A 14,840-nucleotide genomic window follows, 5' to 3' on the forward strand; every position below is an offset into this window, starting at 1 on the left:
AAATGAGTTTGCACAACTCGTCTGATTGTTGACTTTAATGTGTTCCTGATGTGACAGTGTCACAAGCTTTGTAGGTACAATGCTTGCAACGTTGTCATGGGCACCTGCCCAGTTACTGAAATTAGCATTTAGAAATAATCTAGCATATAGTCTTGTCTTTTTGAGATGCATGGACCTTATTTTCTTTAAGATTTCACAGAACCGACAGCGATGACTTGACCAGAGAGATGACCCAGAAGAGAAGAGTCGGACACAGCAGGTAATGCTTAAACACCTTTATTGTGCCCAATCTGAACATACTCCACAACTCAGTAGCAGCAAACTTGGCAGACCACAATGAGGTAGACTTTCAAAACTCTAAAAAGCAGCTGGGCTAAGGGACAACAAGCTCAGCATGACAAACTTAATGGATAAAGAAAATACTTTGTCTTTGGCACACAGCTTATTATGCATTTATGTCCAACTGGAACAGGAAGGCATAATGGGATAAGAAAGCGTGGAATCATTTACTTGGTCTACTCAAGCTCTGGATAGATTTAAGGTATTATCAGCTAAGTGGAAGTTCTTACATTCAACAGGAAACAAGCAGCTGTTTTAAAATAGGCGAGTCCCCCTGCTGATGTACAAAAGTGATTAAAAACCACTGCCACCTCTCCACACGTGCAAATTAAAAAGTGCAAAAATTAAACTACATACAGTCAAATGTTCATTCACTCTGCTCTCAACAGGATCCATCAGGTGCTTGAGAAATGATAGATTGCCCAGTTGAAGCATATTAGGTACTATCGGTAAACACATTAAATATAACGGGACCAACAAAGCAAGTTAAAGTTCTACTTCCAACATTTTTGTGCCCATTCAGTTGAAGTTTAGGAGGGCAAATTAAAAAGAAAAAATGTATGAGAAAAAAAAAAGGGGGATTTTCCCAAAACGGCCGCCTGGTAGAATTCTATTCAAAATGTTCATGTCATGACTTAAAACCGTGTGTACAAATTAGTAAAAAACTGCATAAAAATGTCTGAAATGCGACTGGTTAAATGAAGCCCAACATTTAACTCCCAAAAGTAAGAAACACCAGTTGGCTTGCACAGGAAAAACAGATGCCAACTGGGGGTAGGGGAGAGTGGGAGCGAGCATGGAAGAAAAATAAAAATTTAAAGGCACTGTATGGCATTTGCCAATGAACGGCATGAGACTTGCGTGATGCTCTTCACTATGCAACACAAGTAAACAAAAAAGAAAACAAAAAAGGGCATTTTCATCCACTTCTTAACCATAGGCTGACTCCCAACTGTCGTCCGGCCACCGGTCTGAGAGAATGCATAAGTGTGAAGGGCCCCTTGTCATCCCAACACTGTGCCACTGTGAACAGCAAAAAAGTAGCAAGTGCAAAAGTGAACATTTTCTACAGTGATATCCCCAGTGCCTGGTGGAGTGCCGCGATGCCCTCGTGCAGAGGGACACCTGGCACACGTGCTCTCCTTGGCGGGCAGCCGCCCCCCTCCAGAGGGGCCCCTTCAGAGTGTGCTCCTCTGCTCTAGCTGGAGTCCCGGTTCTTCTGGTTGCGCATCAGGGGCCGGTGGTTGCTCAGGATGTCCATGGAGTGCTGCCAGTGCCAGCAAGAGCGGCAGTAGTACTTGAAGCAGGCCTGTGGGAAGAAATCACATTTCACAGGTTAACCCGTGAAGCTCGTCTAACAGCAATATGGCTGTACTGAAGTCAGACAGTATGCACAATCAATACAAATGCTGTCCATTCTAATCTGAGGTAAAACTCAAAAGGAGCGCACTATTGCAATAACAATCCCTCTTTGCTGATATTGTAAACTAAATATTTTTAAATTGCCATGACAATAAAAACTAGCTTATAATGAACAGTCCTTTAATTTATCAATACGTTTATCAGAATTGGGTTAAATGTTTTACTTTTCATAACCAGCACCATGCTAGCAGGACAAAGTTCCACTGACCTGGTCTCTGCAGAAGAAAGGCCCGGGTTGGCGAAGGCAAACTTGACACATGGAGTCCTCCAGGTACGGGTCAATCTGGACCTGATGGGGGGGGAAGGGGGGGGGGAAGGCAACAACAAAGTGATCATCAACTGATAAGGTATTTGTACTTTTTACAAGTGAGTCAAAGGCTGTCACTCTCCCCAACAGCAGCAGGGACATTAAGGATTATAACCAGAGGGGAACAAATCATAGTTTACATCTCTAACTACAGTTAGACAATACAATGCCTTAATGTGAGCTCAGTAAAAGTGTTGCTAATTTAAAAATGTCTTCATATGCTGACAGGTAGTTTGATATATCATGTAAATTAGTAGTAAACCATGCTGGAAAGTATCTTACCTTCTTTGTAAACTTGGGGGTTTTGATTTCTACAAATGCTGCGCACACAGCCTTCAGGTAACTGCGCTGATTGTTAAAAGTGACGCGTCCAGAGCCTGAAAGAGACCATATTTATAAAAACAATCATTTTATGGCCTTCTCTGATTTCTCAATAGTCAGAACTGTAAATGATCCAAAAATATAAAATCATAATCTCGAGGACCCGACCCATTAAAACATTACATTTGCTTCCTGTCTATGTAGGGTTATGAATGTGACTCAGTAAGTGCTCCCAATTGTTTCTGAAGTTATTTCATTCAGTGCAAAGGACTGAAGTTATACCAGTTAGTATGTCATTAAAAGCCAACCAGAGGTCTTCAGACTGCAGGCACACAGGGGTCTCACCTATGGGGTACTTGTGCTTGTCCGTGTCGATGCCAGCGTACATGACCCCTCCGAACAGGTCGTTCATGATGCTACCCAGCGCCTCAGCGTTCAGCATGCCGTGCAGTGCCCCAACAAACACCGTCTTACTGGGGTCCAGACGCTGGGCGGGGCAACGCACGTAGTTGCTGTCAGAGATCACCCAGGGGATCACCTGCACCTGAAACCAGAACACGAGTCACTCCAACTAATTCTCTTCATGAGTTTTAATTATTTACCTTTCGGACTGTTTTGTATACCAATTTCTTTTTTATTCTACACTGTCAATTAAAATGTTCTTGCACAAACATTGCAACTTTGTTCATGGAAGATTAAATCCTATATAAAAATAACCTGAAAATACTCATTACAGTGTAGCTGGACGACAAAACAGTCAATTATTTAAAGTATAATTGTTGTCAAAATTCATAGCCAAGTCTAAAATCAGAAAAGCACCAAATGCTCCCTCTTCAGCTGCTGGAATGTTTAGCTTTTTATTTTTTATTTGTTTATTATGAACAATTAATGGATTATAAATTATGGAATTTAGTTTTCTGTTGGATCGTTTAATTTAATTAGCTTTATTGTGCTTTGGCAATAAAAAGGGGAATTGTATTTGTAATATTTTGGAGCGGGTAAGTATTTAATTGCAGGGCTGAGCAGCAGTTTGCAGAAGAGATCAGGGTGTGGATATCGTAAGAACATTGGCAACTCCATGTTGCAGTCATTGGAGGAAGAAGGGTCCACATTTACTTAATTGACTAAAGGAAAGGTACCATCGTCACAAACACTCTGGTACAGGTTTAAGTCCTGCATATTGCTTAAGTTAAAGAATGTAACTTTAATCAAGAAAATGTACTCTTAGTGTAGGAACATGCACCCTGTAACTACATTACATTTATTTCGTAATCATGCATTCATGTAGTAGGTGGTCATATTTAATTGTTTGACTGGAACTCATTTTCCTCCTCGATTAATGTGCCAAGTAAAAAATACTGAAGCAATAGTTCAAACCTCATAATGTTGTCATTATTGATAAGGTGGAACAATTAAATGTTTGTCTTTGTGTTTAAAAACATATATATTTTCAAATATACTCTTATATACTGTTGAAGTGGAAGTAAAAAGTACCTTGAAAAGAAAAGACTCAAGTATACACTTTAGAGGGGAAGAACATTTCCTGAGAACTGTACTACTCACATCCTTGCACCTCATCCTGCGGCTGGACATCTTGAAGTAGTACTCCCTGCTGTCCTCGGGGTGGAAGGGGTCCTGGGAGCAGGCGTGGAGCAGCGCCCGCACAGACTTCTCGTTCTCAAACACCAAGTAAACATACCCTAAATAACAAACAAAACTTTAGGATATACAGTGCGTTTGAATATACATCTATCCATTTTCAGTTCAGTTGAACCTTTATTAAGCAAAAAGTATTCAACAAATGATCCATAGTTAAAATCATCATGGCAGTTAATTTCTCCTTAAATTGTCTATAAGCCATACAAAAAGAAAATGTATGCAGCAGGTAGACATCTCAAATGATGAAGACATTTGTTTTGAACACTGCATCAGAAAATAAATAGATCAGTCCTAAAAAAGACCCTCAAACATTATTTTGTTAGACCAACAGACGAATAGGTGATCAGTGAAAAATCACAGAATCTAATAAAAGCTTTCACAAGCTGTCAGTTACTACAGGTCTCATTATTATGAAGCATACTCATGTTTAGTCACCTAGATCCATCTACGCTACATTTAAATTCCCATTATCACTATCCTGTGTAGCTGTAGAGACCTCCAGCCAAACTCACCAACATGCTGTGTGCTCACCTCTGTGCCACCCTTACACCATGAAGGAACAGAAATAGCCTACCAGCCTGTTGTTACCTTTAGCAACATTACCTTTGGGAGGACAGCGAGGGTGCTTTCCATCCTTACCAGGCCACTCCACACTTAGAGGGCCGTATCCGCTGAAGGTGTTGATCAGGCCGGCTGTAAGAAGAGAGCTGCTCAATGTGCGAGTTCATTCATATTGAACTATTACATCAAAAACTGTACATTGGCATCATTCTCCGCTTTTTGATTCCAACTTTTCAATGGTTGAATGACTAGATATTTTTCTAAGTGTGTCACCAAAATACTGGTGAACAAAGTTAAAAGGATGTTTAGTCAACAGAAGAGTCATGTGGTCCAGCCTCAATAAAAGAAAAGGATTTTTACAACATGCATCTTTTTCTCATTATTAGAAATTCCTTATTCCCTCGATAGTTTTACCAACCAAAATATTCATCAAACTACCTGTCAACTTTTGGAATGTAAAAGTTAAACTTTTTAGGTTTTTTATTGACCATCATGTGCTCAGAAGTACAGCTAAAAGAAAGAAAAAAAATTAAATCAAATCACAATAAAGCAGCAGTTACCTTCTGTGATGTCCCACGGCACACCACCAAGGAAGACCTTGCAGGAGTACAGAGGATCCTTGTTGTTCCTGGGAGGCAGCTGGCCGCTCCAGGTGAACGAGGCCTCATTCACAGCTGAAACGTCCAGAAGAAAAGAAAGTAAGCAAAAATTCTGGCGTACATCTTTTTTTTCACAAAGCCACGACTTATGCATTACGAGTGAGCTTTAGAGACCACAACATTTGACTGAAGTCAGATTCACCTGCAGCTTGTCTGTGCAGGCGGGCCTCCCTCTCAATGCTGAACGTATCTTCAGGCTGTTGGTCCAGCATGTCTGTACCAGGCCAGGGAGAGCTGCTACGCCAGCGGCGGGAAATGCCGGAGGCGGGGCTGACGCTGGGCGGTGGAGTCAGAGGGGAGCCGGAGTCCTGGGGGTCCAGACGCCCGCCCAGCCGCAGCAGGTCCTTCTGCATGCTTGATGCCATATAAGGCAGAGGAGGGGAAATCCGCAGAGTCGACTGGAGAAAAGACATGTCAAGATTATTATACCCTACTGAACACAAAATACTTAAAATATGATCAGCGTATAGAGTTTGAATGATTACCATATGTTCTCAGAAAATGTTGGCACAAAAAGTTAAAGACTGGCTAATGACAACGGCCATATATGTGAAACTGAACTGTGAAGTCCACTGAGACAAATGTAACATTTGTGATATTGGGCTATATAAATAAATATTGATTGATAGATTGTATGAGGCGCCCTTAGAGCCACTGGATTTCAATATGGAACATCATTGTAGTAAGTGTTGAGATTAATTGAGGGTAGCTCAACGGAAAAAAAAAGAAGTTATCTGAGGAAGTACATACAATAGTTCTGTAAGTGAAACTCTTGTAAAAACGATTTAGTGCTTTGGAAATTTACATTTTAATGAATGAATCATAATAGATAAACCAAGTGCGGCAATTGAATAAACAACAAAAAGCTAATAAAAATTAGACAGGGCCGAGATGCCTTACTAAAAATATGCATTTTACAGGGAGGTAGGAAAGGAGCGCATTTTAAGTAAAGGCCCACCCGACTGATCATTTATGGCTTAAGGTCAAACCAGCGGGTTAATCTATGTTTAAAAGAAAATGTCCCTATGACTGAGCAATCCAATAATAAACAGGGATCACAGAACCAGTATCATTACCAGAATTTCAGAGAGGTGATCAGAGCCAGAGCTGAAGCCGCTGGTCTCAGAGTCTTCAGGACTGTTGGAGCGAGAGTCTAAAAAGGAGCTGGAGTCCAGGCGGTTTGCTATGCGAGCCATGGTGGGAAACTTCTCCAGGAAGTCAGCACTCATGCTCATGGACTCCTGGGGCAGGTAGCCTGGGGGCTTCCCAAGGAGGCTGTTGAAGGGGCTGCTCAGTATACCCAGCACTGGAGGAAAAGGACAACAACACCATAAATATTCTTATTAAGATGATTCAGCCATTTTTGTACATGTAGCCATGGTGGCATTACTGCTTAGCTTGTTTGATGTCGTTTGTTTTGCAAGAGGATGAGCAAACTGAAGTGTGTGCTGAATCTACAGAGCAATATCGATTCGTGAGGAGGCATGCAGAAATTGCAGATTCAAGTTTCTAACATTTGCATCTTTGTTCATCAAGTTGCAAAACAGGTTTCTAATCAGGGACAAAGTCACATAATGTAGGTTTCTAATGTTCCAAAATGTGCAGGTGCACAAGCTGGCTGCCAACAGCAACACACAGTTGAGGCAAAGCTTAAAGCAGTTTTACTTTTGATATTTGGCAAATTGGCTGACTAAAACCTGGAACACAACCTTGTCACAGAAGTTAGACATTTTACAAACTGGAGGCCAACTAATCCATCACCTTTTAAAAACAAAGGCTAGCTCCTGAACTATAACCAGCAGCTTTATTCCTCCGATAACAAAGAGAGTCAGGTGTATTGTCTTTAACAGTAAACATGTGGCACTGAGGGGTATTATTCAGCTTTAGGCCGCAGTCAAAGCTCTGTCAGACTTTATACCGGGCCAGTTCAGAAAGCTCTAAATTAAAGTTATGCTGGGTGGGTATGGACATGCAGCGATCAAACTATAGCCCTGCAAATGGCTCAGGGCAGGTGGGGCGCCTTTACAGTCTGCAATATGACCACATCACCCCAATTCCGGCCTCACTACACTGGCTTCCAATTCGGTTCCGAATTGATTTTAAACTCCTTTTATTTGTTTTCAAAGCACTAAACGGGCTGGCTCCGGCCTATAGAGCCGAACTCCTCCAGCACTACACCCCAGCCAGAGCTTTAAGGTCTGCTGACCAGCTGTTGTTGATAGTGCCCAAGACCAGTGCCCAAGACCAGAGGTCACCGAGCCTTCGCAGCAGCTGGCCCTAGGCTCTGGAACACTCTGCCCCTCCATGTGAGGTCGGCCCAGACACTAGGGGTTTTTAAATCCTCACTAAAGACTCACTTCTTCTCTCTGGCCTTCTAGTCAGAGCTGAGCACAACTCCTGACATTTCCTGTGTTTTATATTTCTGTTGTAAATTATTGCCTTTTATTGTGATTGTAGTAATGTGTTTTTATTACATGTACAGCACTTTGGCTCGACCAAAAATCACTTTAAAAATGTGCTATATGAATAAAACTTGATTTGATTATCTCCACAAAGACGACTCATTTAAGAACTGTGAACATTCGATATAAGTATTTACATCACCCATGTACAAATGATAAGCAGCTAACTTGGGGCGGTTGGTATATTGTGTATGAAAATCATCCTGGCATCATCAGTGTCATCAACAGGTACTTAGTATTTTAGAAATTAGTCAACCTTGTTGTTACAATACACATCTCTTCCAATACATTTAAGGAAAATAAAAAGTAACTCGACTAGAGTATTTGTTTGCCTGCTGGATTGCTAGAGATGCAGCAAAGCAAAACTGCCACATCATCCTCCCTATTGACGCTACAGTCTGTTCCCACACACAGACTGCTGTAATGATGATGCACGACATATTTCTAAACATGAGGGCTACACAAGTCAAGACACACTACCTCACAGATGTTACAATATCTAGCTTATAAACTCTTTAGAAAACCACCAACCTCCCTCTGACATTGATTGTTTAAAAACATATTTGCTGGTTTTGCCATCATTCCTTTTATCCATCGAGGTAAACAAGAACAGTGGTACTTACTGGAGGGTGAGCTGGTCTGAACCTGGGAGGGGGAACTGTGTGCGTCCGTATCCTGGCTGCTCCAGGGTCTGTCCCAGCCAGACAGCCGGAGGGACTGGAGGCCCAGGCCCAGGTCTGCGACACCCGGAGGGCCCCGGGACGTCGGCGTGTCCTGGGAGCCGGGAATTCCACCACAGTTTGGGAAGAGCATCCTCCTGCTGCCCACCGCAGCCAGCTCCGACTCTTTTCGATCAAAGATCCAGGTCAGAGATTTAGAGAAGAGAGGAGAGAATTTGTTAGGCAGCTGAAAGAACTGTTTCAGTCTATGCATCGAAATGGGCAGGGAGTAACTAGTCACACAAAACAGTTTCTGTGAAAATAAATGTTGTTTAAAAATAAACTTCCCTGAACACGACCACATCTCCCCCTACCCTGGCTGACGGGGGAGCTAACCTGCTGCCTCTGTGCACGGTGCAACTGCCATGCATCTCTGTCCGCATCACTGACCCACCTAGCAGCATGTGACATGGCTGCTGATGCACTCACACACCCCAGCTAATGACATCAGCTTTCCCCCCCACCTCACTGCTTCCTTCCCTAACAACTGTGTAATGTCAAATTCCTGCTGGAGCTATTGGTTTGTTGATAGAAGTACTCCCCTCTCCGGTAGGCACAGCACATCTCTGAGTGAGTGGGAAGAGAGCCTCCACTGCTACCAGTTACAGCTAACTCCGTCTAGCCTCGCTTCCTGAGCGAGCGGACAGAGGCAGGAGGAGGGAGGGCGAGGCGAGGGGCAGAGCTACAGCAGCATGGTGGAAGGCAGCAGGGGAGCAAATGACTCAGCAGACTTTGTTTAAAATTTAAAAAAACACCACACTTAATGCTGCTCAATTGGTTATTAAAAAATAGATATAGATAGCTTGTTAAAAATCACACACGAGTTTATTTTCCTGATTTTAAAAAAAGGAACTGTGCATGTAGAGCCTTGCTGTGGCAAAAATCAGCTGACTGATCAGATGATGAGGACGGAGCAATTTGCACTGCCAGCTCCTCCCTCCAGGCCTGGATAGCATCCAGCTGCAGCCCTGATTCAGCAACACTGAGCAAGGGTGGAGGGGGAGAGAGGCCACAACATCATTTTAACTCTATTTGCAGCAACAAACAATTCCCTTTTGTATCAATTGTAACTTTTCACACACTAGTGTCATACTGCATCTTATGTCAAGCCGCGTATACATCTGGACCAAGACTACAGAAATGCCCTGAGCAAATGACCACTTCAGGAAAAAGTACGCCAACACTGTGCTGAGCAAAAATCTTGGCCAATCTCGCTTCTGGGGTTAAAACACTTCAATGTGCTGCAATGCTGCAGATCTGCGATGCAGCATGAATCAGCTGCTGGCATCTGAATGATAATGACAAGGTGAACGAGGTCTAACAGATGGCATTCTGGATAAGATGGGGACTCCTGTGAGGATGAAACTTTTAAAATGAAAAAAATATCCATCTTGTTAAAACAAACCAGTCATGATAACATGTGGGGTTATTTGATGGTTTCTAGCCCAAATGTGGCTCCACAACAAAAATGCATATCACATAACAGCAGCAGGGGAATTCAGTAGCTATCACAGAGGTTGTGTATCTTTAATTTAAGTATGCATACATATACACATAGGGTGCTGGTTACTAGAGCAAAAACATTTTGCCAATAAGTCTCAACAGAAAATGTAATTCCGGCAAGATCTTTGTCAATGAGAAATGTCAAAGAAATCTTAATTTTCAGCTGGTTAAATGCTTGCGTTTATTGTTTGAGAATTTAAATACAGATATCTGGTTTATGGACTGTTTGGTATAGACAGAACCAGAAACGTCAAGACGTCACATGGGGGGATTCTGGTAAATTGTGATATTTCAATATAAAAAAAAGCAGTTGGTTGATTATCTTTGGACCTACAATAAACAAATGAACACAAAATGTTCTGCTCAAAATGGTATTGATGGCAATGTGTTCAAAATACATTTGGTATTAACCAAATTACATTAACCAAAAACACTCACTTTAAATCCATGAAAACACTTTAATAAAATTACATATTCCCATTTGAGCGCGAATTCAAAGTCAGTAGAGGGACTTAACTTGGATTTAGTTTTTTCTGAAACCTCTTGTTTATACACCAGAGTAACCATTTATAGTTTTCTTGCTTATTGCAGCCAAGACGACCTGCTGCAGAGTGGAAAAATGCTAAACAGACTTTACCACACAGCAGGTCTGGCTTTCCCCTGGTGTTGTTAGGTGTGGTGCACACACCGCTGAAATCCAGAGCGTTACCCAGCAAGGTGTTCATCCTTCGAAAGATGTCCGCGTTGCTGCAGGTCGAAAGGGCCGCAGACTCCGAGTCCGGGCTGTCTGGCCTGCGGGGATCGTTTCTCTGAAGGGAAAGAAACCAAAAGACAGGGGAAATTATTTATTGATTAAAGCTAGAAGTCTAGCTCAAGGTTAGCACATATGAGGCTGGTTTTTCAACTATTATTTTGGATAGGAATTAAGAGTTTAGAAGAGAGATACGTCGGTGGTAGTTTCATGTCACACACAAGGTCAAATGTCAACGTCAGACTAATCAAATACATTTAGTGTTTAACTCACCAGGGAAAAAGCCATGATGTGAACTAACAGCCTGTGAGAAATGTCCGAATTATAACCGCTAGCATCAATAAAAGGTCATATTTAAGAACTCAGCTAGCCAGCTAATTAGTCTCAATTTGTTGAACGTGTGCTCAGCGAATGAATGTCTCGTGGCCTGCTCACGTGACCCACATCAGAGAGAACACCGCACAAAATAATAATCACGTGTCAACCACGATTCAAATGTGACAATATTTAAACAATTTAATATTAAAGATACTTATACATATTCTTGATATTTTATTAATGGACTAACACATACTACAAGTAGTATTTCCAGTGTTCAGGGATTAACCCAACATAATTGAAAACAAACAAAATGATTCAAATACTAATAGGCCCATGAAGCACAAGTACACCTCTTTTAATTTGCATCAAATTTAATTTAATTTTGATAAATAAAAGACAAAAAATACACTCACGAACGGATGCTTTTTCACTTAAGCAATCAGAATGAATTTCCATTTTAATTAATATATTTGAATCATACATAAAAAACATACAACATATGTTGACAAAAACATAATCATAGTGTACAGTGAATACAATATCTAAAGCATACAAGTAGCAAAATAAGCACATTTAACTGGAGTTAAATGACAGTATGTGTACTGTTCACTATTGGTTAGGGGAGTAGGGTGACAAGCTTCCTCTCCAAGGTTGAGGTTCAAAGATGCCCCAGAGTGAAGATGGTTTAAATCAACAAAACGGTGGCCTTTATTAAGGTTAAAGTACTGCCCAGCGGGTTGAAGAAACATGGAGTTGTTTCCATTTTAAGGGATATACTCACATAAGATACTCTTTGCTCATAAAATCAGTGTAGATAAACTGTAAAGGGATTTTAAATGTTCACTTAATTGACTGTGTTGTGATTTCTAAGTATAACTTAATAAGAAAGGCTTTGTGAGAATGCAATCAGTCAAGAGCCTCTGTAATTTAAGACCGGAGAGATGGAAAGTTATTGATCCACATGGGAAATAAAGTCTATGCAGCAGCAGTATCAGTTCAGTGAGGACAAAGAATAAAAGAACATGGGCACACAAATAAAGAAATATCAATACTAAATAAAGGATAGAGGGTTATGCGATATCAGAATCAGAAATTCTGTATTAGTCCCTCAGCAGGGAAATGTACATTGTTACAGCAAAAGTGGCATAGATGCAAAAGTGGCATAGCAGGTAAAAAAAGGCAAGCAATACAATTCATGATACAACTCAAAAATAATAAGGCCATCAGTGTTGGTCGTAAAAAATGTCCTATGTTACAATTGTTAGGTTACTGTGGCTTTCTATGTCACCCACTTCCATTCGAGTTGATTTGGATAATGTTTTTAAACCACAGTATATGTTTCTGTATGACCCATCTTAGAATATTTTATTACATGTCATATCTTTATAAAGTTGTAGTTTCTCAGTGTGGAGTTATTTTCAGAAAATACTGGGAACATTTGTATTACAGTACTGGATCATGTCATGTATTTTTTACATGTAAAAAAGTGAATAGTAACTGTCGGCGTTATATAAATGTAGTAGAGTAGAAAGTACCATATTTTCCTCAGAAATGTAGTAGCGTAAAAGTATAAACTAGAAAAAAATTGATATACTCAAGAAAAGTACAATTATGTTGAAACATTATCGTTTTCGAGTTAATGTACCTAGTTACTTTCCACCAATGGAAGATGGTTAGTGATATTGCTCTCGAAAAAAAGCTAGGTGATGATAAATATGTTGGCCAGATAACTCTAAAGGGCAAAGCAGTTTTATTTTTTGTTTATTGACGTGTTAATTTGTTATTATATTGTTTTCACTCATTTAGGCTTACTGTAATAACATGTTCTGTTTTGGAATGTTCCCATCAGTATTCCAATCCATGTCTTACCATACCAGTTCTAGAATCAAAGTGTCAGTTGTTCAGTAGGAGACCCAACTGAATTTACAGTCATTCGATCTGAGTTTCCACACCAGAGAGACATAGTGAGAGACAGGAGAAACATTCAAAACCTTTATTCATCTGTATGATCAGATTCTTTGACAAACATTAATCACAGTGACCACAACCTTTCAAATGGCAACCCAGTAAGTTGAAATAAAGATGCAAAGTCTCTTTTTTCTAGTTTGTAGACATTTTTATTCAAATCTATTCTTATTTATTTAGTGTACTGAGAAAACAAAATGTACAATATCAATTGAACAGGAGGTTAGCATGTCAATTTTAATGTTAGTTTAGTTTTCTAAGTTTACAAAGTGGATTTGTGAGTTTCTGTTTTATATTTAATTCTGTTATTTTTACTTACCTACAAGTGATTATAATATGACAGTGATCATGTTGGTGTTTATTCATTTCAAATACTTGATGACTTTTCACTTTGTGCTTAGTTCTTTAAGTTTAAATGACCTTATATATAAACTTTTTGTAGTATTGTCCCCTGGTTGCTATTGACCCGTTGGACAAATTATCAGCTGCCATGGCAATCCATGAATGCACCGCAGCCTCCACCTATAGGTGAAGCCTGCAGCAAGGATGATAGAAAACCCACAGGAGTCACTCTGTCCATGCTCCCTGGGACATCTGATGCCCATGATAGAATTATTAACAAAGCACTTATATACTAATAAAGGACTGGCTTATCTAAAGCCACTTGAGTAGCACTTGAAATGTTTTAGCTCTATGAAACCTGATGTACTTATATGACTCTGTTTTCCTCAAGTTTGTATTTTGTTGGTCGAACGCACTTATTGTAAGTCGCTTTGGATAAAAAAGTCAGCCAAATGCAATGTAATGCAGGAGAAAAATAAAACAGGACAAGGATTTGTCTGATAAGTTTGTCGAGTAAGTGTTTCATTAATCCCCCTTTGTGCCAATTATAGATTAGGTTTTCTAAAACTCAAGAAATGTAATCGAAATGTTTGGTTTTAGAGCAGAAAGGCCTATTGAACAGGAAGAGCCTGAGCTCAGGATGAGAGGAAAGACTGTGAGCAAAAGGATGGTGAAGGCTAGTAAGCCAAAGCCCAGACGAGGTGCAGTGTTGGTGCCCAGGTATGTTCTCTGACAGCAACTCTTTATTAATGATGTCTTTATTGAGTGCAGCTTAAGTTTATCGCTCAGGCAATAAGGCTGTAAAACTCTTGAGCTCTGTGAAGTATTTTCACTTATCTTTTTATGTCTTGAGTATATTGTATGTTGAATTATTGGAGAAGCCTAGGACCCAGGGTTAGGTTTAGGGTTAGGATTTTCATTGCCTAAACAACGCTGTTGTGCATATTATGTCAATACAACTTGGTATGTTGAATTGAAACTTGTGTATATGTTGTCCAACAGTATAATCAACCAGTGCTGCTATAAGCCATCACGTCTCCCCCTGCCACGGAGCGTCAGGCATTGGAGATGATGGACAACCTGAATGCCTCTAAAACCCTCTGCCCAAAATGCTATGCGAGATGAGGCTCAAGCCACACCTGCAGGAAAAAGAGCATAATAAATAAATGACTAAAAGTCAATATCACTCTGTTATTGCCACTTCTATTAACAAGGTTACCATTGAATGTCTTAACTTAAAAAAAAAATAGTTTAAAGGAGTATGTATGAGGAATTATCTGAATACCTTTATTCGTCCCACAGAGAGGAAATGCATATTTGTTACAGCAAGTGAAGAGTCAAATATAGTGGAGGAAATAAGTATTTGAGCCCTTGCAGATTTTGTAAGTGTACCCACTTACAAATAAATTACTTGTTTATTTTAACAATGAGAGTAAGAATATCAAAAAGAAAATCCAGAAATTGACATTATATAAAAGATAACAATTGATTTGCATTTAACTGTGTGAA

The 14,840-nt window shown here is 40.2% G+C and overlaps 1 protein-coding gene across 5 annotated transcripts; it reads right to left on the reverse strand.

Moving 5' to 3' along the window:
• Window positions 1–260: 260 nt before the first annotated feature.
• cpeb1b (cytoplasmic polyadenylation element binding protein 1b) lies at window positions 261–11,011 on the reverse strand. Of its 5 annotated transcripts, none has more exons than XM_010783825.1 (12): window positions 10,977–11,011; window positions 10,662–10,761; window positions 8,354–8,575; window positions 6,345–6,574; window positions 5,411–5,666; window positions 5,170–5,283; window positions 4,637–4,741; window positions 3,953–4,089; window positions 2,735–2,933; window positions 2,351–2,445; window positions 1,970–2,050; window positions 261–1,648 (listed from the first exon to the last, which is right to left on the reverse strand). In XM_010783825.1, exons 1-12 carry the CDS (start codon window positions 10,989–10,991, stop codon window positions 1,538–1,540), a joined length of 1,665 nt encoding a protein of 554 aa, XP_010782127.1. In that variant the 5' UTR covers window positions 10,992–11,011; the 3' UTR covers window positions 261–1,537. The 5 variants fall into 5 exon arrangements, with proteins under 5 accessions (XP_010782127.1, XP_010782126.1, XP_010782125.1 ...); XM_010783824.1 differs by having other exon boundaries at window positions 10,641–10,761; XM_010783823.1 differs by having other exon boundaries at window positions 4,652–4,741; window positions 10,590–10,761.
• Between the last annotated feature and the right edge of the window lie 3,829 nt (window positions 11,012–14,840).

The sequence above is a fragment of the Notothenia coriiceps genome, unplaced genomic scaffold (assembly GCF_000735185.1).
Source record: "Notothenia coriiceps isolate Sejong01 unplaced genomic scaffold, NC01 NC01_scaffold00025863, whole genome shotgun sequence".
NCBI classification, from domain to species: domain Eukaryota; kingdom Metazoa; phylum Chordata; class Actinopteri; order Perciformes; family Nototheniidae; genus Notothenia; species Notothenia coriiceps.

Coding starts and splice junctions, on each gene's coding strand:
- cpeb1b (XM_010783821.1), bottom strand. Junction 4,090..4,636: donor CAAAGGTAATGTTGCTAAAG/GTAACAACAGGC, acceptor TTTGTTATTTAG/GGTATGTTTACTTGGTGTTT. Junction 2,934..3,952: donor GCAGGATGAGGTGCAAGGAT/GTGAGTAGTACA, acceptor TTCTGGTTTCAG/GTGCAGGTGATCCCCTGGGT.